Source organism: Erpetoichthys calabaricus, chromosome 8 (genome assembly GCF_900747795.2).
Source record: "Erpetoichthys calabaricus chromosome 8, fErpCal1.3, whole genome shotgun sequence".
NCBI lineage: Eukaryota > Metazoa > Chordata > Cladistia > Polypteriformes > Polypteridae > Erpetoichthys > Erpetoichthys calabaricus.
This window is the reverse complement of record NC_041401.2, coordinates 3,814,829-3,837,929: the sequence shown is the minus strand read 5'-3', so window position 1 is coordinate 3,837,929 and position 23,101 is coordinate 3,814,829. Positions and strand designations below refer to the sequence as shown.

The following is a 23,101-nucleotide window of genomic DNA, read 5'->3' as shown; positions in this document are numbered from 1 at the left end:
TTACTGCAGAGATGGTTGTCCTTCTGGAAGGTTCTCCTCTCTCCACAGAGGACCTCTGGAGCTCTGACAGAGTGACCATTGGGTTCTTGGTCACCTCCCTGACTAAGGCCCTTCTCCCCCGATCGCTCAGTTTAGATGGCCGGCCAGCTCTAGGAAGAGTCCTGGTGGTTTCGAACTTCTTCCACTTACGGATGATGGAGGCCACTGTGCTCATTGGGACCTTCAAAGCAGCAGACATTTTTCTGTAACCTTCCCCAGATTTGTGCCTCAAGACAATCCTGTCTCGGAGGTCTACAGACAATTCCTTTGACTTCATGCTTGGTTTGTGTTCTGACATGATCTGTCAACTGTGGGACCTTATATAGACAGGTGTGTGCCTTTCCAAATCATGTCCAATCAACTGAATTTACCACAGGTGGACTCCAATGAAGCTGCAGAAACATCTCAAGGATGATCAGGGGAAACAGGATGCACCTGAGCTCAATTCTGAGCTTCACGGCAAAGGCTGTGAATACTTATGTACATGTGCTTTCTCAATTTTTTTATTTTTAATAAATTTGCAAAAACCTCAAGTAAACTTTTTTCACGTTGTCATTATGGGGTGTTGTGTGTAGAATTCTGAGGAAAAAAATGAATTTAATCCATTTTGGAATAAGGCTGTAACATAACAAAATGTGGAAAAAGTGATGCGCTGTGAATACTTTCCAGATGCACTGTACACTGTGGTGAACTGCTGAGAGTCAGCAGTGACCCTGGAAGGTATGGCTCAGGAGCGGTCACCTTATAGCGTGAGCTAGTAGGAGAACTCCGAGTCTTGGCTGTGCAGAGACGGCTTCTGAACACTGAGAGTCGAGAATTCTGGTGTGAGTCCACAGCAGTACAGTTCCCTAGTAACCTATTCACATTTCTTTTTTAAGTTTTTTAAGTCACTGAATTCATCATTTTCATTTATTTTTACTTTCAATACCATTCTCAAGTTTTATATTTACAAATTATATTGAATTTTTATGTACATATTTTATGGAAACGTTGGTACAATATTGCTATGTGAGAATAGAAAGGTGTGCGCGGTGCAATGGTATAAACATATAAAGGTCAGGGCTGTGCACTTCTTGGCTATCCGAGATTGTGGATCCAAACAAAAATGTTGCTGTTTTCCGGTACTTGTTTCTCTGACTTTAGAATGTTATCACATTGTTTTTTTGAGTTCAATTTTTGGTTAGTGATTTGTTTCCGACTTAAAGGTTTTCATTATTCAGTAACGCACTTGGCTTGGTTTTAGACTTTGCCTCATCTCTTTGGCCCCTTTTCTATCTTTGCTACTAAACATCATTTAGCAGAACATTTATTACCTGACATTGTCTTTTCAGGTCACTGGCCTCAAACACGGAGCGAAATACTTCTACCGAGTTTCTGCAGAGAATGCGGCGGGAGTTTCAGACCCAACAGAAGTACTGGGACCCCTGACAGCAGATGACCCACATGGTAATGAATGAAACAAAAAGATAAGAGTTACTGTGGACATCTACTGCTGTTATTGTCTTTCCAGAAGGATGTGAAGAGTTCATTTCTTATCATTTCATTGGCATATTCACTCCACGTATCCTGATCAAGGTCACAGTAGCAACATACTAAGCTGAGTTGACCAGGATATGTTACCCTCAATAATTTTTCCCAACATCCCCAGGGGAATACCACGATTCTCCTTGGCAGCTGAAAGAAGTAGACCATCCTATGTTTCCTGAGTCTGTCTTCTTGGTCTTTCCCAGTGGGCCACCTCCTGGGAGACATGCTAACTACACGCCCAAACCGCCCCAAATGATTCTTCTCAATAGGAGAAAAAGCAACAATTGTACTCTGAGCTCCTCACCCAGGAACCTCATTTCAGCTGCTTGTACTTACAATCTCACTCTTTTAGTTGCTACCCACAGCTTGTGACATAATGTTGTATATGTGTGGTGGCACAGTGACTTATAGTGTTACCTCTCTGCTGAACAGCCGTGGTTTTCCCATCCTATGTGAAGTTTGTACCCTCTCCCTAGGTCCACATTCGTTTTTCCGACGAGTACTTCAGTTCTTGTCCCAAAGCCTGGAAACACACATGTTGATTTAACTGGTGTTTCTAAATTAGCGTGAGAGCACCCTACAATGGACTGACACCCCATCCGGAGTTGTTTCCTGTTTGGTGGCCTCACTGTGGCTCCTGCAACTATGAACTGGGTTTAGTGAATTTAGTTGGCGGATGAATGAAATACAGTATATACAGAGTATAATATACATGCAGTCCAGGCCAGAGGTCACTGAAGAAGAACAATGGCCTACAAGCTTGTATTTCACAGTCACCATATGCAAGCCCTTGCGACTTTCAGTTAAATGTTACGTGTCAACAGCCGGTTAGTGGGAAGAGCCTTGATAGCAGCAGTCATGTCACAGGAGCCCCCCTTATTATCACAGAGCTGTTTTAATGTCTTAGTTTAGCTTTGTGCCTGTCAGCATATAAAATGGTGGACTGCACTCTTAGACTCATCTTGTTTACAATTCTTTTTACAACTTTTAGTTGCACCTACTTTGGACTTGAGCGCATTCAAAGATGGCCTTGAGGTCATCGTTCCACAGCCTCTCAAGATCCGAATCCCAATTACCGGCTATCCTATCCCAACGGCCAAATGGTCTTTCGAAGGAAACAATCTGGAAGCTGGGGAACGAGTCAAGATGGATACCAAAGCGACATACACTGAACTGATCATCACCCCAAGTGAGCGCCCAGACAAGGGGGTCTACACCATACAGTTGGAAAACCCAGTGACGACCGTCTCGGGAGAAATCAACGTCAATGTCATCGGTATGTGATGCTTTGTTTTAGTACCTGGAAGTCACTGTGGGATTTATTTATTTATTAATTTTTGTTCTTTATTTTGCCTTATACAATTTCTTGTATTAGGAATTTGTTAGTTTTCGCATACCCCTTGGGGTCAGAGCGCAGGATCAGCCATTGTAGAGTGAGTGCCCCTGGAGCAATTACAGGTTAAGGGTCTTGCTCAAGGGCCCAGCAGAGTAGGATCTCTTTTGGCAGTGACGGGGATTCGAATTATTGTATGTTTAAACTAAGATGTGAGTTTGAGGGACACAGGAAACCCAAATAAGAAATGTGAATGCTCAGCTCAAAGTGTGCTTGCCATTGAAGTGTCATTACATGTGTCAGAAAGAAGGGCAGGTGGCTAATGGCGGGACGCCTTTCACTTAACTTAATGAAGGACTAAATACATTAGACTGAGGCTGACTCAGTGGGTCTTTTTGACCCCTGGACGTCAGATTTTTCTCTCCAAGCGTATAGTACATTGGTTGACCATCCTAACCTGAGGTACTGGTGATCCCAAGTTTAAGAACAGATGACAATGAGGATTTCTTATGGGTTATGAACAAAAACGGCCATAATGCATTCGAGTTAAAGGTGGGTCAAAACTGACCTGAAAGACATGGCAAGGTAAACATCTTGAGAAACTGTACAAATGATGGGATATTTAAATATTTTCTTTCAGTCTGTTAATAGGGGGTAAGGAAGTTAAAGTCACAGATGAAATGTAGGGCACCTTTACTGATTTCAAGCCTAAAAACCAGGCCAGATTTGACCCAAAAGCATTGTAAGTGTTAAATAATTACCTGAAAAGCTACAAATGACATTTCCAAGTTAGACAGTGATATTCTCTTTACAATATGGAAGACTCTGAGCCCTAGTTTATTCAAAAATATTCTCTAGAAGTAACACCGAAAGATTTACTATATTAACTAACACAATAGTGGAATCGTTAATCATTCGAAGAAGGGAAAAATGAGATGTCAAAAGTTGAGGAAAACCAAACGTCTACATTTACAATTATTAAAGCTGTTATACTGACTCAGAGAGGCAGTGAGGATTTGATGTAAGAACCAGCAGAAAACTGTCGTGAAAACAAAGCCAGAAAAGGAACTGAAAAATGAAACTGCTAACCAGACTCGAAAACCAAAAGACAGAAGCCAGGTTCAAAACACCCGGGGACAAGTATTCAGAGAGTTTTATTAATATTATTATTAATAACAAGGGGGCTTTGCGAGCCCACCCCCGGTGCGCACCATGTGCCAGCCACTTCGCATCTCCAAAACGCACGTTTTGGAGATGCAGACAGATCACCTGCTTGCTTACTGCTCCTCCTGCCGTGCTGCGTGTTCTGTTTCTCGTGCTGCGCGTCGATCATTTCAAAACCTGTACAGCTGTCCTCGCTTCACTCGAAGTTCGCTCACTGCTTTATTTTGCGGGATGTCAAAGTGTCTCTCACGGGACGTCCGGGCTGATTATTACTTTCCTTATTTTCTGAATTTGCACAAAGATTATTATTGTTCTCTTGTGCATCCTTTTTTGCCTTCTTTTCTCTCCAACGCTTTCATGTCTCTTTTCAACGCGCTCCTCTGTCTTCTTTGCTTAGTTGTTCACGCTCCATCTAGAATGTATAACGTTTTTAAGAGCCGGAAGCACATGAAGTTTGTCTGCCAAAAGCATTCCAACAACTGCGAGGTTAGATGGCCGTGAACTTTTTAAAAATTGTTTGTAAGCAGGGCGTGACGTGCAAAAGTGACCGTCTCACGGGTCTCGCTTCCTAAGTTTGTAATGTCTAGTCTCGCGTGACGTCAAAGTGTCTCTCTGAGATGATCATGTCTTGACCCAAGATTTTTTTATATAATACACCGTTTCTCAACCTTTAAGTATTTGCGACCTGAGTTTTCATGACAGTTTTAATCGCGCCCCCCTAACGTTTTTTTGAAACCCTAATAAAATTTATTCCTATATTTTTTGCTGCCGATACACCACTACAAGTTTAAAATTTACCTACGAATAGCGAAATTACGCCACATATGGCAACATTCACGCCCCCTTTTTTGTTACACAGTTTGAGAACCGCTGATATGATAGAAATATAATAATTCTTCACATTTATATAGCGCTTTTCTCACCACTCAAGGCTATCATCAGTCTGGGATATGGAAGCAATGCATGCGCTCATCTACAGTACATACGGTCGCGTCAAAGTCATCACACACGTTGCACTCACCGGAGAATTCTAGAAAGGAATGCCACGGAAACGCCCAGCGCACAGCCTCCAGAACCACAGTGCCAGAAGCAAATCAAGCAAATTAAAAATGGCATTGTGGCGAAAAACAAAAATAATCCTACATTTTTTAACATTGCTTTTACAAGGAAAACTGATATATCTGGATTCTGTGACCAGGCAAAAAAACCCCAATTCGCCGTATACCTCATTTAAATATGTCCAGGAAAGTACAAAAAATAAATAAATAATGAAATAACCCTTATCAAAAGAGTAGTTAACAAAAAAGGAGGAATTGTCAAAGCCAAACTTCAAATAAATAATCAGATTAAAAGAAAAAATCAATCAAAACCGCAAAAAACCATCTGAGTAATTAAAAGTGTAGCTCGATAACGTCACGCTTTACCTTAAATATTCTATAAATTTAAAAGAATCGATTAACCTCTGAGGAGGAGAAATTGAGTGTCCACCCCAGTGCCCTAGCAGCAGACTGGCGGTGCCTTAAATGGGGGGCTCAGCTGGCAGAATCTGCCAAAGCTTTATGCCCCCTCCTCTTGGGCTCAACAAAAAGAGGAACAGACAACAGACTGAAATAAAAAGAACAATTCTGAAGAAAAATTAAAATAATTATAAAAATAATTAACAAAAGTCAATAAAATCCTCTGCCAATTTCTTTAAAAAAATGAACAAATCATTTAAGAAAGAAAATGAAAAGCAAGTAAATAGCAATAATGGAGCCCCACTGAGAAGCTGACGACAACGTCCGGTTTGGCTCAGATGTCTCCTTTGCTCTTTTCAGCTGTCCCAAGTGCACCAAGAGACTTCAAAGTGGCAGAAATAAGCAGAAACTCAGTCCACCTGATGTGGGAAGCACCAGAAAACGATGGCGGCAGTCCTTTGACAGGATATCTGCTTGAGAAACGAGAGGCTAACCGCAAGACCTGGGTGAAGGTACACTCCACTTCGATTGCTTTTGCTCTTTTGCTCCTTGAGGATGAGGAATGAAACAAATGGCCCTCATGCCCTGTGCTTTATTTTCAGGTGATCAGCGGAGTGTATGATCAGGAATTCACCGTCATGGACCTTGTCCAAGGAAAAGAGTATCTGTTCAAGGTGTCGGCTTGCAACAAGTGTGGTGTAGGGGAGCCGGCACTCATCGATGACCCAGTTAACATGTCTGTGCCAGCCAGTAAGTGCCTCGCCAAACTTGTAGAATCTCATTCATCACAACTGCTAGCTTTCCCACGACTCACTGGCCCTTTTTTCATTCTCCAGCTGTACCAGATCCTCCTGAAAATGTCAGATGGAGAGACAAATCGGCAAATGGCATCTTCCTTACCTGGGACCCACCGAAATATGATGGAGGCTCTCGTGTCAAGAGCTACATTGTGGAGAAGTGCCAGCGTGGCTCAGATAAATGGGAGTTGTGTGGAGATCCAGTCCCAGATACCAAGTGAGTGTCCTGGCCAAAGCAAACAAGCCCCTTGGGCCGCACCCTTTGGTTTGGGTCTTTAGCAGCACATTGGCAGGCTTGGGTCTGACCTGCACTTTGCACTGATCCTGCCATTCCATCTTCAACTCATTTGATTGAGTTGCTCCTTTTGAAGGGTGCTAACAGAGCAGCCCCCCATAACGCTGAATGCTCTTTTAACTGGGCGCTCTGTAATATGCTGTATGAACTAAATGCAGACCAATCAGGGACATTTTTTTTGGTCTCACATCTGTTTCCATGTCACCGTTTTGCAGGATGGCAGTCACTGGCCTGAAGGAGGGTGAGTGGTACGCATACCGAGTGAAAGCTGTCAACAGGCAAGGAGCCGGCCTGCCCAGCAAACCTACAGATGAGATTCAAGCTGTGGATGCCATTGGTGCGTAACACCCAGAGATGCTGACATTTTTTGCCTTTGGTCCCGCTGAGTTATGAAAACTTTACTAATCTTTTTCATTTTGGTTTCATTTGTCTCAAAACAGAATCTCCAGAGATTATGCTGGATGTTAAGCTCCTTGCAGGTCTGACTGTTAAAGCAGGAACCAAAATTGAATTGCCTGCCACCGTGAAAGGCAAACCAGAACCAAAGATCACTTGGACAAAGGCAGACCTTCTCCTCAAGGCAGACGACAGAATTAAGATCGAGAGCAAGCCTGGCCAGTCCACTGTAACCATTGCAGACACAAAGAGAGGAGACAGCGGCCCCTACATCATCGAGGCGGTCAACTCCAGCGGGCGGGCAACTGCAAAAGTTGACGTTAACATTTTGGGTAAGTATGGATTGCTTTGCCTTTTTTGTAAGCATTTTTAGCTTTGGAGTGAGTAGCTTCACCCCCTTGGACCACTGTCAGTAGGTATTGACCATGGCTGACCATGAGCACCCCACAAGCACTGCTATTTTGGACCTACCCTGACCCAGTCATCCGGCCATAACAATCTGACCCCGATCAAAGTCACTCTGTCTTCACAACTGCCCATACCTTGTGCATTCAACTCATCGAATGCCAGCTTACCGTCTAGGAGATGTCTGACCTTGACATGCACCGTTGTTTTGAGATAGTCAACGTCATTCACTTCATTGTTGTCGGTGCCCAATATATCTAAAGCAAGCTTGTCTGGGGCACATAGCTGACATCAGACTGTCCACTTGACCCTGTAGTAGACCCTGAGATGGGCACAATGATGAGTGAGAGACAACAACCTGGACCCTAAATGTGCACAGGGTACAAATGCACAGGTGGCACTACTGCCACTGGCGAGGTGTAAACATTGAAAGGCTATTTCTCTGCATAAACAAGTTAAGCGATTAGGGTGTCCCATCCAACTGAGTGCCCCAACTCACAGAGAGAAGAGGGGTTAATAGGGATGAGGCCCTAAAATACATATGCTGATTATGGCCCCCAAAAGGGCAAAAACAGCCCTGCCACAAATGCTCTGGAGATTAAAAGTGAGAGCTTGAGAGATTCACAGAACCTGAAGTTCTCTTTTTATTTGCCTGTCCTCACTAAGCTCCAAACTTTTATATTTTATATTGTCCCCATGTATTACTCTGGATAACCCCCAGGTCACCCAAAACCTTGCCCGTAAGTGTGGAGGGATATTTCTACGAAAGCTAACAGATAATGGACCCAGCGATTACCTGACACTGTGGCCACCCATAAATAATTCAAGGATACTAACATGCATGAAAATGATCAATATGAATCCATATTGAATAAACGCAGCACTTACCTTGAGCTGGCAATTCTTTAAAAAACTGCAGGCCTGGCAACAGAGAATTGGTGTTCTCTGTGAGGAATAAACTGGCATCCCAGTCGGGATGGATCCTGCTCCCTTGTTTGACTGGGATTTCATTATGAAGGAAGGACAATGCGGGAGATGCAATATTCCCCTTCGACGCCTGGATGTGGACAGCAGCAATTACACTGGAGCTGGCATCCCACCAGCACCAGTGAGACACCCTGGTTGGGGTGACTGACTGCCCCTGCCCTCCATACACTGTCTGGCAGCATCCCATCTGGCAAGGTCCAATTTGGGAATTGGGGGCTGCCCTGTTGAGTTCTGTGGGGGCAGCCAGGGGAAGCTGTTGGATATTAGATAGATAGATAGATAGATAGATAGATAGATAGATAGATAGATAGATAGATAGATAGATAGATAGATAGATAGATAGATAGATAGATAGATAGATAGATAGATAGATAGATAGATAGATAGATAGATAGATAGATAGATAGATAGATAGATAGATAGATAGATAACTTTGTTAATCCCAAGGGGAAATTCATATTCAGCAGCAGCATACTGATACAATAAACAATATTAAATTAAAGAATGATAATAATGCAAGTAAAAAACAGACAATAACTTTGTATAATGTTAAATGTTAACGTTTACCCCCCCGGGTGGAATTGAAGATTCGCATAGTTTAGGGGAGGAGCAATCTCCTCAATCTATCAGTGGAGCAGGACGGTGACAGCAGTCTGTCGCTGAAGCTGCTCCTCTGTCTGGAGATGATCCTGTTCAGTGGATGCAGTGGATTCTCCATGATTGACAGGAGTCTGCTCAGCGCCCGTCGCTCTGCCACGGATGTCAAACTGTCCAGCTCCATGCCAACAATAGAGCCTGCCTTCCTCACCAGTTTGTCCAGGCGTGAGACGTCTTTCTTCTTAATGCTGCCTCCCCAGCACACCACTGCGTAGAAGAGGGCACTCGCCACAACCGTCTGATAGAACATCTGCAGCATCTTATTGCAGATGTTGAAGGACGCCAGCCTTCTAAGGAAGTATAACCGGCTCTGTCCTTTCTTGCACAGAACATCAGTATTGGCAGTCCAGTCTAATTTATCATCCAGCTGCACTCCCAGATATTTATAGTTCTGCACCATCTGCACACAGTCACCTCTGATGATCACGGGGTCCATGAGGGGTCTGGGCCTCCTAAAATCCACCACCAGCTCCTTGGTTTTGCTGGTGTTCAGGTGTAGGTGGTTTGAGTCGCACCATTTAACAAAGTCCTTGGTGAGGTCCCTATACTCCTCCTCCACCCCACTCCTGATGCAGCCCACGATACCAGTGTCATCAGCGAACTTTTGCACATGGCAGGACTCCGATTTGTATTGGAAGTCTGATGTATATAGGCTGAACAGGACCGGAGAAAGTACAGTCCCCTGTGGCGCTCCTGTGCTGCTGACCACAATGTCAGACCTGCAGTTCCCAAGATGTACATACTGAGGTCTGTCTTTAAGATAGTCCACGATCCATGCCACCAGGTATGAATCAACTCCCATCTCTGTCAGCTTGTCCCTAAGGAGCAGATGTTGGATTGTGTTGAAGGCGCTAGAGAAGTCTAGAAACATAATTCTTACAGCACCACTGCCTCTGTCCAAGTGGGAGAGGGATCGGTGTAGCATATAGATGATGGCATCCTCCGCTCCCACCTTCTCCTGATATGCAAACTGCAGAGGGTCGAGGGCGTGTTGAACCTGTGGCCTCAGGTGGTGAAGCAGCAGCCTCTCCATGGTCTTCATCACATGTGATGTCAGAGCAACAGGCCGGAAGTCATTCAGCTCACTAGGACGTGATACCTTTGGGACTGGGGTGATGCAAGATGTTTTCCAAAGCCTCGGGACTCTCCCCTGTTCCAGGCTCTGGTTGAAGATGCGCTGTAGAGGATCCCCCAGCTCCGATGCACAGACCTTCAGCAGTCGTGGCGATACTCCATTGAATGCACAAGGACTGGTGTGTTCCTGTTCGACCAGGAAGCGCTTCCTGGAGTCGATTAATTGAGCAGCGGAAGTACCCCCAGGTCTAATAAATAAGCCCTCCACTTGGCCCAGGGAGTCGGAGTCAGGTTTAGCTTACCTGGGTGGAGTGGAGAAGTTCAAGAAAGGAAGGGAATTATTGGTTACTTCTGGAAGGTGAACGGCCTTAAATGTGCCTGAAAGTAAGTTATTTGTGCAATAAACTTGAGACTGTGATTGTAGCAATAGTGTCAAGGGTTTCGGGGCTCTGGTGCTCCCCCTAGTGGCCACATCTCTAATATTAAAATGAACTAAAATGTTAATGGGGTTCTTAATGTCCTTCCATTCGATTTCTTTTCCCTGGTGTTTCTGCCAGTTTAACAATGGCTGATCTCTTTCCTTTTTTATTTATGTTGACAGACAAACCCGGTCCTCCTGCTGCATTCGACATCACCGATATTACAAACGAGTCTTGCTTCCTGACATGGAACCCTCCCAGAGATGACGGCGGATCCAAGGTGACAAACTACATAGTTGAAAGGCGGGCAGCGGACAGCGAGGTTTGGCACAAGTTGTCCTCTACCATCAAGGAGACCACCTACAAGGCGGTTAACCTGACCCCTCTCAAGGAGTACATTTTCAGGGTGTTTGCAGAAAACATGTACGGCATTGGAGAGCCCGCTCAACACACGCCCATCGTGGCCAAGTACTCCTTTGGTGAGTAGAATGGGAACATTTGCTGTTAAAATTTAAACTTGACAACATGGTGGCCTGGAAGTTGGCTCTGTCCAGCTTTTAATTAGGCCCCCCTGTGTTCATAAGTGGGCTAATTTGACATTAACATGAGGCCTTGTGATTGATGGCCTACCATTTTATGTCTTATGCTATCAGGACAGGATGCTTGAGCAAATGTGTAATAACATAAATGTGTTCTCCTCAGAACCCCCTGGACCTCCTATACGCGTGCAACCATCAGACATTGCCAAGGATGCGGTAACCCTGTCTTGGCAGGAGCCTAATGAGGATGGTGGCAGCCCCATCACTGGCTACTGGGTTGAAAGATTTGATCCTGAACTTGACAAATGGATTCGCTGTAACAAGGTTCCAGTGACAGACACAACATACAGGTAAGTCTAAACGACCCGTCACATCTGCGTGGCTCTACCTGAAGCTTCAAAGATCAGCTGCCATGAACTCCAAACTCTAGTCAAGGGAACGTCCTTTAATTTAGCAGGAATGTTGAACGACACCTCTGCAAAGTTTCATTCCCAGCATGTCAACATTTTACTTGACAAATAAGGGGAAGACCATTCAGTCCACTGCACTTGTTTGTTTGCACTTGTCCCAAACTCCCATCCAGGGACAATTTCCGTTGTCATCGAGGTTTCTGCTTCAACACCTTGACTCTGTAGTTTGTTCTTGATTTCCATTCCTGTACTAAATGACCTTCCTCTTCAAAATGCACTGAGGGGATTGTGGGAAACTCCATTGATGCCGTGTTCACGTGCTATTGGACAGACAGCAAATACGAGTTTCCGAGTTAGAAGTCTCACACAAACTCAGAGCAACAAGTTGGACAATTCAAAGAAAACAAAGCTACACGCTTTGTCTGAGTTGTGATGTAATGCTGATCTGTGTAAAATAAAAACTATAACCTGGGCGGCCAGTAGTGCCAGTCTTGTCATCAAATTACATGGGGAGCAAAGTTGGTGAACGTTTAATACGTTTGGTTTATTTATTTATTTTCACAAAAAGGATCAAGTTTATCTTTAATTGCTTTTTTAACAGACATAAGTAACAATTCAATAACAACCTCACATTTCTCCAAATATTCTGACTCGAAATTCATCTAAACACACTGAAGTGGGAAGATGAACCATCACAAGTCGGAGCTCCGAATACTCCACCAACACGTGAACGCGGCAAAAGCAGTCAGCGTCCTGGGAAGCACGTGAATTTTTAATGAATGGAGGGTTAGTCCTTCATAAAGCATACCAAAGATTTGTTTCTGGTTTTGGATAAACTTCAGCTTTCTCCGTTTCAAGGGTGTTCACGCTTTTGCTCCTCACCGAAGCAACCTACACTTTCAAGTTAGTGGGTCTGCACAGTTGCGTGAAAACAGAACCTAAACCTTAAGCTGCTTGAGAGACTGCATACTGGCCAGGCCAACCCGTGTGTCCATTCTCCGTACTTATAATGCATGATTTCTGCTGGATCCTGCAGTCAATTGTGGGTTTACTGTGACACAACCACATAATAAACAGCACACAAAAATGGCCAGTCTTCTGCTTACTTTAGAACATTAAAACATTAGAACATTAGAGCACTCCAGACGAGAACAGGCCATTCAGCCCAACAAAGCTCGCCAGTCCTATCCACTTATTTCTTCCAAAAAGTCCCTAAAGTCTTACTGTCCACCACACTACTTGGTCACTTATTCCAAGTGTCTATCATTCTTTGTGTAAAGAAAAACTTCTCAATGTTTGTTCAAAATTTCCCCTTAACAAGTTTCCAGCTGTGGCCCCATGTTATTGATGAATTCATGTTAAAGTCACCGTCTCGATCCACTGGACTAATTCCCTTCATCATTTTAGACACTTCAGTCAGGTCTCCTCTTAATCTTCTTTTGCTTAAACTGTAAAGGCTCAGATCTTTTAATCTTTCCTCATAACTCATCCCCTGTAGGCCTGAATCAGCCTAGTCGCTCTTCTCTGGATCTTTTCTTGTGCTGCTGTGTCCTTTTTGTAGCCTGAAGTCCACAACTGCACACAGAACTCCAGATGAGGCCTCACCAGTGTGTTATAAAGGTTGAGCAGAACCTCCTGTGACTTGTACTCCACGCATCAAGGCACTATATAACCTGACATTCTGTTCGCCTTGTTAATGGCTTCTCAACATTGGCTGGAAGTCGTTATTTTAGAGTCCACTATGACTCCCAAATCTTCTCATAAGGTGTACTCTCAATTTTCCGACCACCCATTGTGTATTCAAACCTCACATTTTTACTTCCTTTGTGTATGTAATTCTTTATTTTTACTAACATTAAATTTCATCATCCACAAATCTTCCCAAGCCTGTCTGCTGTCCAAGTCCGTCTGTGATGATATAACGAATTCCAAATTATCTGCTAATCCACCTATCTTGGTATCATCTGCAAACTTAATCAACTTGTTACTTATATTCCAGTCTAAATCATTTCTAGATATTAAAAATTGTAGCGGCCCTAGCACTGACCCCTGTGGAACACCACTCTTAACATTGGCAAATTCTGATGAGGTTCCTCGCACCATCACCCTCAGCTTCCTGTGTCTGATTTCATTTTATTTAATCTGAACAGCACTTCTCCCTCTACAATTCAAATCCCTCAGTGCCTCCTTAGTAGTCCCTGTTACTGCTGGCAGGTTATCTACTTGCTCACTTGTAAACACCTCAGAAAAATGTAAGTTTAGGGAATCCACTATTTCATTGTCTGTACTTGTACTTGTACTTTGAAGGGAATGCCAAAGATTAATTAAACAAGCAGTTATTTCATCTCAGTTTCTCCTTTGCGCTTCTCTTCCTTGACTGTCACCATCTCAAATGTTCCTGAACAGACTGATGTGTGACCCTCTTCACAGCACCAAGAACTGTCTTGGAATGAACACCATTAATAAGACAAGTAAACACAACATGGAGACCACCAGCATGCTAAATGTGTGCTCCAATGAGATAAGTTCGCACAAAGCATTAAGTAATAGTCGTAAAAGACAGAAACAAGGGTGCAATACACAATAAGAAGTCTATTCAAACCTTCGGTACAAGTGATAAACACTCTTGTTTGGCAAAGAAGTCTGTAAAACAAGTACAAACTGGACCGAAAATAGAAAGAACAGGACTCAACCATAGTGCCGTGCTTCTATCGCTCCTCTTGACATTACTCTCAGGCCTTGTGGTTACTTTTACTTAAAAACATATTAACGTAAAATAAGATATTACCAGACACAACTCCCGAGTGACACATTGACCGACCTCCAACCTCCCTTTCTAATCAACAGAGTGAAGGGTCTACCCACAAAGAAGAAGTGCAAGTTCCGTGTCCTGGCTGAGAACCTTGCTGGACCTGGAAAACCAAGTCAAGAAACGGATCAAATTATGATTAAGGATCCAATCGGTAAGTAGGCCCTATTGACATCATGGCAGGTGTTTGAAGATTTTATTAGATTTCATGTCATTTTTGTGTACCTTACAGAGTGTTTCTCTGCTAAATTTAAGGCAGCACAGAGAAAGGACTGTTCTGACATAATAAATATAATAGTTGTGGAAAGCAGCCCGGACACAGACAGGCAGACATCTTTAAATCACCCACAACGCACTTTATTTACATTACTATTATTTACAGGTGCACCATAACCCCAAACTTCCCCAAAGTCCAATGCCCTTTTCTCTGGTCCTCTCCACTCCTCTCCTCCCAAGCTCTGTCTCTCTTCCTCCCAACTCCAGCCCTCGAATGGAGGGAGGCAGCCCCTTGTATAATCACCCGGATGTGCTCCAGACGCCTCCTGATTAGCTTTCGCCGCCACTCTCCAGTGTGGTGGAAGTACCAGCTGCACACCTGGAAGCACTTGGGGTGTCCCCGGGTCTTCTTCCCTCCAGCACTTCCGGGTGTGGCGGAAGTGCTGAGGGCCAGGGCTCCTCAGGCATTGGGGCGCCTCCTGGTGGTGACCACGGGAACCCTATAGGGTTGAGCTTCCAAGCTCAGTTCCCGTGGTCCCCAAAGCCACCAGGGCGGTTGCCCCCTCGTGGTCTGGAGGAGGCGTAATCCCTCCTCCGGTCCTTCCGGGCATCCCGGCTGGGTCAAGGCTCTCAATAACAAAAGCAGCCTGGCACCAGGTGATCCAAGGGGACCTCCAGGGTCTCGGGTGGGTTTTACTGGGGCCGTTTAATGGACCTGAATCGTATTCTTCTTGTACTCTTTGTAAAACGTCTTTTGAAGGTCTACTCTGTGAACTGTGAATGACCTTGTACATCAAAAGAAACATATCGATCAAAGTTAGAGAAGAGAAAGAAGTTGGAATGGCTGTGGCATGAAGTGGTCTGTGAGTGACCACTAGGGCCTGAAATCTGTAGCAAACATTTCATTTGTAGAATATGTTGGAAGTATATTTTTCATAATCAAATTGACATGAGGATCAGAGAATGGACCACAGCTCCTATCCCATTCCTCGTGTCCTCAAGACTAGAAGGCAATGGAGGAGCAAAGCTCAGAATCCATGGAATCCCCTGGATACTGAAATAAGGAAGGTGACCCAGAGGGGTCTCAATCAGAGTTCTCCGGTAGTGATGCCCCTTGGTGGGGGGTGGTAGAGGTAGATTTTTGTTTGTAAATGGCTGGGACTACTTTTTTTTTTCATTTTTCTTCATGGGAAGACATTAGAGAACCTTTAGACTATGGCAAGAAACAAAGTAAGGAGAAGATGTGGTTAGGATTTCTTTTGATTTTTCATTTTCTAATTATTTTGGCCAATAATTTCTTTTGATGACTCACTTACAGATCCACCATGGCCTCCAGGCAAACCAACTGTAAAGGATGTTGCAAAGACCTCTGCGTTCTTAAATTGGACCAAACCTGAGCACGATGGTGGTGCCAAAATCGAGTCATATGTGATTGAACTGCTGAAGAGTGGAACAGAAGATTGGGTGCGGGTTGCAGATGGTGTTCCTACAACTGAGCACTTCCTGAAGGGACTCATGGAGAAACAAGAATACTCGTTCCGAGTTAGAGCGATAAACAAGGCCGGGGAGAGCGATCCCAGTGAACCCAGTGACCCAGTGCTCTGCAAGGAGCGGCTGAGTAAGTCATTGTATTTGTGCCAACCGCAGGCCGACTATATGAGTTTGAGATGGTCATGTTCTCTGGGTTTGACAACTGTGTATTGTTAATTTTACAGACCCACCATCACCTCCACGTTGGCTGGAGGTTGTAAACATTACAAAGAACACAGCTGACCTGAAGTGGACACCACCAGAACGGGACGGAGGCTCCCCCATTACCAATTATATTGTTGAGAAGAGGGATGTCAGACGCAAGGGTTGGCAGGTTGTTGACACAACCGTGAAGGAGACCACCTATACTGTGACACCTCTGTCTGAAGGCTCGCTGTACGTCTTCCGTGTTGCAGCAGAAAATGCTGTGGGTCAGAGTGAATACTGTGAACTGGAAGACTCTGTTCTGGCCAAGGACACTTTCAGTAAGATAGCTCGATTCACTATCAATAACTACAATATGCCTCAAAAGAAACTGTGATGATCAATTTGTACGTACCTTTCTTCCTCAACAGCAACCCCTGGGCCTCCTTACGCCTTGACGGTTGTCGAAGTAACAAAGAGACATGTGGATCTGAAATGGGAAGCTCCTAAGAATGATGGTGGTCGACCCATTCAAAGGTAGTCTCTCGTTTCAATTGACCATTTCTTTTGTAGGTTATCTCATGTAACTTGAGTGGGCTAAAGTCCATGGAACACTTTGTTTCTCAACAGGTATGTCATTGAGAAGAAAGAGAAACTGGGAACACGCTGGGTCAAAGCTGGGAAGACTCCTGGACCCGAGTGCAATTACAGAGTTACTGATGTCATTGAGGGCACAGAGGTGCAATTCCAAGTCCGAGCTGAAAATGAAGCTGGCGTTGGGCACCCAAGTGAACCCACAGACATCCTTAACATTGAGGACCCAACAAGTAAGAGACTAGAGTGTATGAATGGATTAGAAGATTGTGAATGGGAGACACTGGTACTGAATAGAACCACACAGATTCAAATTTAAGACCCTTAGACTAGTCCACATTAACACAGATACATTAGGAAAGTCTTCTTTTGTTTATTATCCCAGGGAGCCATCTGTGGTGCTGCTTGACTTACTTTCCATCACTCTCTTGTCATTAACAATGAGTCACACACAGCTGATGTATTATTTATTTATTTTTTTGCTGTTTCTTAGGTCCTCCATCTCCTCCTTTGGAATTACATATAACTGATGCTAGCAGAAACCACATTTCCATTGCCTGGAAACCTCCAGAGAAAAATGGTGGCAGTCCAATCCTTGGCTACCATATTGAGCTTTGTGAAGCTGGCACAGAAAAATGGATGCGAATTAACTCTCGGCCAGTGAAAGATCTCAAATATAAGGCTGAAGAGGGCATTATTCCTGACAAAGAGTACATTATGAGAGTTAGGGCTGTCAATGCAATTGGTGCAAGTGATCCATCGGAAATCTCAGAAAACGTTTTCGCTAAAGACCCAGACTGTAAGTATCATTCTGAATGTGCCATCTTTTATTTGTCAAGTGTATATTAAAAATTGTTTGGTGACGCACGCTTGTTTTCCCATTCTGAAGGTAATCCTTCAATTGAACTTCAAACACAAGACATTGTAGTCGTGGAAGGTGAGAAGTTGAGTCTTCCCATTCCCTACCGAGCTGTTCCAACACCCAAGGTGGCTTGGCACAAAGATGGCAAAGAGTTGAAGGCAAATGACAGAGTAATGCTCACTTCTGACCACACTGCTGCCCATATTGAGATTGGCAACTGTGTTCACGCAGACGCCGGCCATTATACCATCACCTTGGAGAACAAGCTTGGATCAACAACAGGAACGGTTAACGTTAAAGTCATCGGTAAGTGAGAAATTCGAAAAAAACCCTGAGCTTTAGTAAACACATAAAAATGTCGACTTTGCTTGAATTTCCTGCATAACATTTTTTCCCCTTTTTCTACAATTTTCAGGGTTGCCTGGCCAATGCAAAGACATCAATGCAAGTGAAGTTACAAAGAGTTCATGCAAGATCTCTTGGGAGCCTCCAGAGAACGATGGAGGAACACCAATTTTACATTATGCACTGGAACGACGAGAAGCTGGACGCCGAACATACACAACTGTGATGTCTGGCGAGAACAAGCTGAGTTGGCAAGTGAAGGATCTCATTCCAAATGGAGAATACTACTTCAGGGTGAAGGCCGTCAACAAGATTGGTGGCGGAGAATACATCGAGCTGCGCAATCCAGTTATCGCTGAGGATGCAAAACGTAAGTCATGAGCAGATTTGACTCCTGGCTTATTTGGGAGTTAATACATTTCCTCAGATTCAGAATTTGGAAACATAATTGCTTTGTCAAGTGTAGAGGAGGAGAATCAACCACCCAAAAAGTAAGCAAGACCAAGTTCAGGCCAGAGATGGAGGGTTCCTGATAAATTACCTCAGTAAAAGAGTGTTGAAATTTGACTCACTCCATAGTGATGTGGCTTAGGACAGGGAAGGAATGGTCCTAAAATCTGACATAAGTAGGCTGCCAGAGAAGAGGTGGCCCCAGTTAAGCAAAAGGAGGTGTCTTGAAAACCCCCAAGTCTCTAAAGAGCAGAAAGATTTCCCGTGAGGATGCTCGGCTTCTACTGGCTGTTGGGAAGAGGAGGTAGTCAAGGAGAAGGCTTTTAATAAGGCTTAAGGATTTAGGGGGTATATGAATGGCAGGGTCACCACAGGGCACTGTAACCCATTGACATTATAGCTTTCCAGTATTGTCATTCTAGACCTTGACACGAAAGTAACCCTAGTATGTGTTTAAAATGTCACTCCTAGCCTGAAAGTAATTAAGTCTGAAGAGAAAGATGGGAGCTAAGACAGGACAATTGATTTGTGTGTTTTGGTTTTTGGTGAGCGGAGAAGCCACCACAGAAAGATCCAGTAGGTCAATAAGTCTTTATCCTCTCCTTTGGTTTTAATGCATTATTGGAGCATATTTGAGCAAAGTCGCAAAGTCTATAGAAAGAAAGGATCAAGGTGAGATACAATGGCGAATAAATAATAGAAGAACACTGTGGTGGTGGTGTTCCAACACATCTGCACAGGCCGTTAAAGTCAACAAGCTGCCAGTACACATTTTACTCACTTGTTACCATTTTCTTTTCAACAGAACGACCTGATCCCCCTGTTGATGTTGAAACCCATGACCCAACTTCACAGTCTGTTACTCTGACATGGAAGCCACCCATGTATGACGGAGGTTCCAAGATCATGGGCTATATTCTAGAGAAGATGGAGAAAGGAGGAGACAAATTTGAGAGATGCAATGACTTCCTGGTGCCAGTTTTGTCCTACACAGTTAAAGGACTTGAAGAAGGCAAGCAGTACCAGTTCCGTGTACGGGCTGAAAATGCTGCTGGCATTAGTGAACCTTCCCATGCTACACCACCCATCAAGGCCCTAGACCCAGTTGGTAAGTGCTAAACATGCATAACAAGCTACGGGTTGTTTGGTTTCTCAAATAGGAGGGTAATAGTGATGAGATCACCACTGATTTTGGCACTTCATCTTTTTGTTGTTCCATGCAATGATTATTTCATTGGTATTTTTGTTAATTCAGAGCCACCTAAGGTCTTCCTGAGTGGCAGTCTGCAATCTGGTCTAAATGTGAGGCAAGGTGAGGAGATCAGAGTAGAGGCTATCATTTCTGGATCACCATATCCTTCTATTAAATGGATGAAAGACAATGAAGTCATCAGACCTGAAGAGATAAAGAAGAGGGTGTCCAAACCAGTTCCCAGAAGGAAGAAGGATGAGCCAGAAGTGGAAGAACCATTCTACCTGTCTCTCCCTGAACGGTTAACTGTTGACAACAGCCAGAAAGGAGTGTCCTGTGCCATGGTGCGAGATTCCATCAGACCTGACCATGGAGTGTTTATGATTAAAGTAGAGAATGACCATGGGTCGCTTCTGCCACCTGTGAAGTCAATGTGCTTGGTAGGTGAACCTCCTCACAGTTCTTTTTTTCTCCACTAAAAGAAATGAGCATATTTCATGAGACCCTTACCCTTTTACTTTGCAGACATCCCAGGACCACCGGTTAACCTGGTGTTTGAGGATGTAAGAAGTAACTCTGTGGTTTGCAAATGGGAGCCACCTTTAGATGACGGTGGTAGTGAGATCCTGAACTACATTGTGGAGAAGAAGGATAACTCCAAAGCTGAAATTGGCTGGGTTACTGTGACATCAACACTACGGCAGTGCAAATACTCTGTGACCAAACTCATTGAGGGAAAAGAGTATTTATTCCGTGTGATAGCTGAAAACAGATTTGGTCCCGGACCACCTTGTGTGTCGAAGCCTCTTGTCGCCAAGAATCCGTTTGGTAAGGTTTGGCCTGCTGTTTTCTTATTAATGTGTAGCGACCTTTGGATTGAGAAAGGTGACGTGTAAATAATTATTAGTGCTGTAATAGCAGATATATTATGGTGTGGACTGCGTAGTGTGAGTTGAGCTTTTTGAGGTTCACTGGGGCAAAGACCTGATTGGCAGGAAGGTAGGCAGCTAGAGAAATTAAAAAACAGCCAGTGAGAAGGAACCACGGATGATCCAGCCTGTTGTGGGATTAGCAAATGGAAGATAAGCGTGTGGGGTTTTAAGAATCCATCATGCCCTTATTTGATATTTTGGACTTCTTACTGTTATGGCTGTCTTATATATTTGGTCTCATACATAACATTATTTTGTGGTCTTTTTATGTTGGTTTTGGTAATTTCCATCTGGATTGGGGATATCGGCATCAAGGATGATCAATGTCGTCTGATGTAACATGATTGTGCACAAGTATTTAACATTATGTCCTGTATTCTGTGTTCTCCAAAGATCCACCTGAGGCTCCTGACAAGCCAGAAATTGCAGATGTAACGAGCAACACCATGCTGGTCAAATGGAATGAACCCAAAGATAATGGCAGCCCTATTCTGGGTTACTGGCTTGAAAAACGTGAGGTCAACAGCACTCACTGGGCCCGAGTTAACAGGAATCTTCTGAACGTTTTGGAGCTTCAAGCTGATGGCCTTCTGGAAGGCCTTGTCTATATCTTCAGGGTCTGCGCTGAGAATGCTGCTGGACCTGGGAAATTCAGCCCTCCATCCGACCCCATGGCAGCTCATGATCCAATAAGTGAGTTTATACAGAAGAATAAATGTATGGCATGGCAGCAGCATGAGAGTTTCTTCTGTGGTCTCTCACTCTTCTCTAACTCATCTTTTGTTTACTGCTTTTAAAGGTCCGCCGGGTCCTCCTGTTGTTAGAATTGACGATACAACAGACTCATCAATCGATGTTGCCTGGGATCCACCAATTTACGATGGCGGCGGAGAAATCACTGGATACAATGTGGATAAAGCATTGGCAGGGAAAAACGACTGGTCCCGCTGCACAGATCGGCCAATCAAGGCTTGCAAGCTAACAGTTAAGGGAGTAAGGGAAGATGCGGACTACAGGATCCGTGTGACAGCTTTGAATTCTGCAGGAGAAGGAGCACCTGGAATGTCTGAGGTGGTAACTGTCAGGAATCCTCAAGGTAAGGATCTAAATTCACCTTATAGTCAGACATTTTGGTTCTGTGTCCACATTAAGCAGACAACTTTTTAAAATTTGTAGCACATGATCAGAATATTTAGCATCCAGTCTGGCACACCACCATGTTCTGGGAGTAGTGGAGATCCTGACATCTTTTAAGAAGTGGTTGGATAATATATTTGACTTATTAACCAGAAAAGCTCTTTTAGGAATTTCTTTTGTTAGGAATATTTGACAATGTGTCTTAAATTATGAACGTGAAATTCACAAAATGCCTTTGCCTGTTTTGACAGAACTACCAACCGTGGAGCTTGATGTTTCTGTGAAGAATGGTGTTCAAATGAGAGCTGGTGAGACACTGAGGGTTCCTGCTATAGTCACTGGAAGACCAACACCAGAGATCAAGTGGACCATCGAGGATCAGGACATCGATACAGAGAGAATTATTGTTGAAAATGTGGGGACCTCAAGCACTCTTACCATTAAAAATGCCCTTCGTAAAGATCACGGCAAATTCACAATCACTGCCACCAACAGCAGTGGATCCAAGGCGGCCTCAACCAGAGTCGACATTTTTGGCAAGTTAAAACCCACATATCATACCCTAGTTACGTGTGATATTTTTGTTTCAAATACATAACGTAACCCTTTGTTTGTTTTGTTTTTTTTTTAGACGTCCCTGGTCCCATTCTTGACTTGAAGCCTGTTGTCATCACAAGAAAGATGATTTTGTTGAATTGGTCTGATCCTGAAGATGATGGAGGAAGTGATCTTACTGGATTCCTTATTGAACGAAAGGATGCCAAGATGCACACATGGAGGCAACCAATGGAGACAGTTTCATCCAAATGTGACATCACGGGTATACTTGAAGGCCAAGAGTACATGATTCGAATTTTCGCCAAGAACAAATATGGCTGTGGTCCTCCTGTTGAACTTGGCCCAATTCTGGCAGTGGACCCACTCGGTAATCTTACTTTACAATATTTAGCCTTAACTTGGTTTTCTGTGTGTGAAGATAAAATTAACCACTTGTAATAATTTCTTTCGACAGGCCCACCAACCTCACCTGAGAAATTCCACTACTTAGAAAGGACCAAGTCATCTGTCACCCTTTCTTGGAGGCCTCCTCGTAATGATGGTGGTAGTCCCATTATTGGATACATTGTTGAGAAGAAACGACAAGACCAAGCAGAGTATGATGTTGTTACCCCACAGATGTGCAGGGGCACAACACTTTTGGTTGAAAACCTTCAGGAACTGCACATGTATGAGTTCCGTGTGAAAGCTGTTAATGAGATCGGACAAAGTGAGCCTTCAATTCCACTGATGGTGATAGTTCAAGACGATGAAGGTTTGCTTTGGTTCTGCTTTCTTTTTTATACTTTACCGGCCATAATGGTGAGCAAGTCAAGACATCATCTGTTTTCTTT

At 43.9% G+C, this 23,101-nt stretch overlaps 1 protein-coding gene across 1 annotated transcript in view; it reads left to right on the top strand.

The window, feature by feature from the left end:
* Positions 1-23,101, top strand: part of ttn.1 (titin, tandem duplicate 1) — a 394,831-nt gene that overhangs the window by 268,045 nt on the left and 103,685 nt on the right. Inside the window, 26 exon segments of the mRNA XM_051930464.1 lie at positions 1,371-1,485; positions 2,558-2,842; positions 5,881-6,032; positions 6,123-6,270; positions 6,357-6,534; positions 6,828-6,949; positions 7,053-7,340; positions 10,733-11,029; positions 11,253-11,439; positions 14,347-14,462; positions 15,843-16,142; positions 16,240-16,539; positions 16,630-16,735; positions 16,829-17,025; positions 17,286-17,591; positions 17,682-17,960; positions 18,070-18,369; positions 19,255-19,557; positions 19,705-20,046; positions 20,049-20,081; positions 20,167-20,469; positions 20,967-21,266; positions 21,373-21,669; positions 21,962-22,246; positions 22,342-22,635; positions 22,723-23,022. Coding sequence (XP_051786424.1) covers positions 1,371-1,485; positions 2,558-2,842; positions 5,881-6,032; positions 6,123-6,270; positions 6,357-6,534; positions 6,828-6,949; positions 7,053-7,340; positions 10,733-11,029; positions 11,253-11,439; positions 14,347-14,462; positions 15,843-16,142; positions 16,240-16,539; positions 16,630-16,735; positions 16,829-17,025; positions 17,286-17,591; positions 17,682-17,960; positions 18,070-18,369; positions 19,255-19,557; positions 19,705-20,046; positions 20,049-20,081; positions 20,167-20,469; positions 20,967-21,266; positions 21,373-21,669; positions 21,962-22,246; positions 22,342-22,635; positions 22,723-23,022 — 6,133 coding nt within the window.